The sequence below is a fragment of the Aplysia californica genome, unplaced genomic scaffold (genome assembly GCF_000002075.1).
Source record: "Aplysia californica isolate F4 #8 unplaced genomic scaffold, AplCal3.0 scaffold00024, whole genome shotgun sequence".
NCBI classification, from domain to species: domain Eukaryota; kingdom Metazoa; phylum Mollusca; class Gastropoda; order Aplysiida; family Aplysiidae; genus Aplysia; species Aplysia californica.
The window spans coordinates 294,030-295,304 of NW_004797294.1; the positions used below are offsets into that span (position 1 = coordinate 294,030).

General features: G+C 40.6%; 1 protein-coding gene across 1 annotated transcript in view; it reads left to right on the top strand.

Annotated features, from left to right (window-relative positions):
- Nucleotides 1–211: 211 nt before the first annotated feature.
- The window catches only part of LOC101852302, a 5,590-nt gene continuing 4,526 nt past the window's right edge, over nt 212–1,275 (top strand). The window contains exon 1 of the mRNA XM_005090954.1: nt 212–297. Coding sequence (XP_005091011.1) covers nt 276–297 — 22 coding nt within the window. The 5' untranslated portion in view covers nt 212–275. The remainder of the gene's footprint in view (nt 298–1,275) is intronic.

The following is a 1,275-nucleotide window of genomic DNA, read 5'->3' on the forward strand; positions in this document are numbered from 1 at the left end:
GGGGGGTGAACTGCTTTCTTAAAACATTTTTATAACTTTAAAGCACGTTAGCTTATTATTCTCCTTTCGAAGCTAAAAAGTATAATACGAGGTCTCCAAAGTTGTTGCCTACAACTTCTCTGGTTTTCTTTTTTAATATTCCTTATCAGAGAGGTTTTGAATAGTATTTATTGCCTCTTTAACTATTGCCTTTTTGTTCCCTACAGAACATGACCCGCTTCTGTGGCGACAAAAGAGCTGGCTTCCTGAAAGCTGTGGAGTGTGTAAAAAACGCAATGACCAAGTGCATGCAGTGGAGTGAGTATCTCCAAAATTGAGAAATTTTATAAATTTAGCGCCCTTTCCAAATTATGCGGATGGTTATTTAAGGGGCAGGACCTCCGAATGTAACGCCAATCTCTTACAGCATCAAGCCAGCCAGGTGGGAAAATGTGTGTGAATTGCCTCTCCCTAGGACACAACACTGCCCAATGTGGGCCTCAAAACCTGGACACCTCGAGCCTGCAATCTCACGATTATTAATAGCCTAACCTTTGGACCATCGACGCCACGAGTGTGTCCTCTTGGCGATATCATTTTTTAAAACTAGATTTATTTTTGGTTCGTCTTTTGGAGGTATTATTGTTACTGACTTTCTTTCCTTCAGTGAGCTTTTCGATGTCGGAATCCGACTGTTACGCATAGGTTCAACGTCACTTTCAACACTCTAGGGTCCTTCAATGAAAGTAGTGCCCCTTTTAACACCGTAAGGCTATTCATGGGGCGGGACCTCCGAATGTAACGTCAATCTCCGTCAAGACCCAGCCATATTGGAGGAGAGCCACAAAAAAACTCCCCGAAAAATTCCAAATTCAAATTGTCCCTTTGGGGAATCGAGGCAGGATCGTTCGCTTCGTAGTCCAGCATTAATCCAACCAGGTTAAAGATGAACCGCTCCTCTATTAGAAGAGTGTGAATGTAGTGAGGAAATACGACATTTCCTATTGTATGTCGCACAGCTTTTACATGGTATTGAGCTCTGTTCGTTTTTTACTGCTGAGCTGTATAGTTTTTTGTTTATCAGCAGTCATTTTTCAAGGAACTTGATCTAGAGTTAGATCCATTTCTGTATTCTCAACTATGTAATTGCGTTATCAACGACAGTGTAACAGAATTAATCATACTTGACAGTTATCGCTAGACACTGACAGACAAATTCTTCTTCTTCTTCTTCTTCTTCTTCTTCTTCTTCTTCTTCTTCTTTTTCTTCTTCTTCTTCTTCTTCTTCTTCTTCTT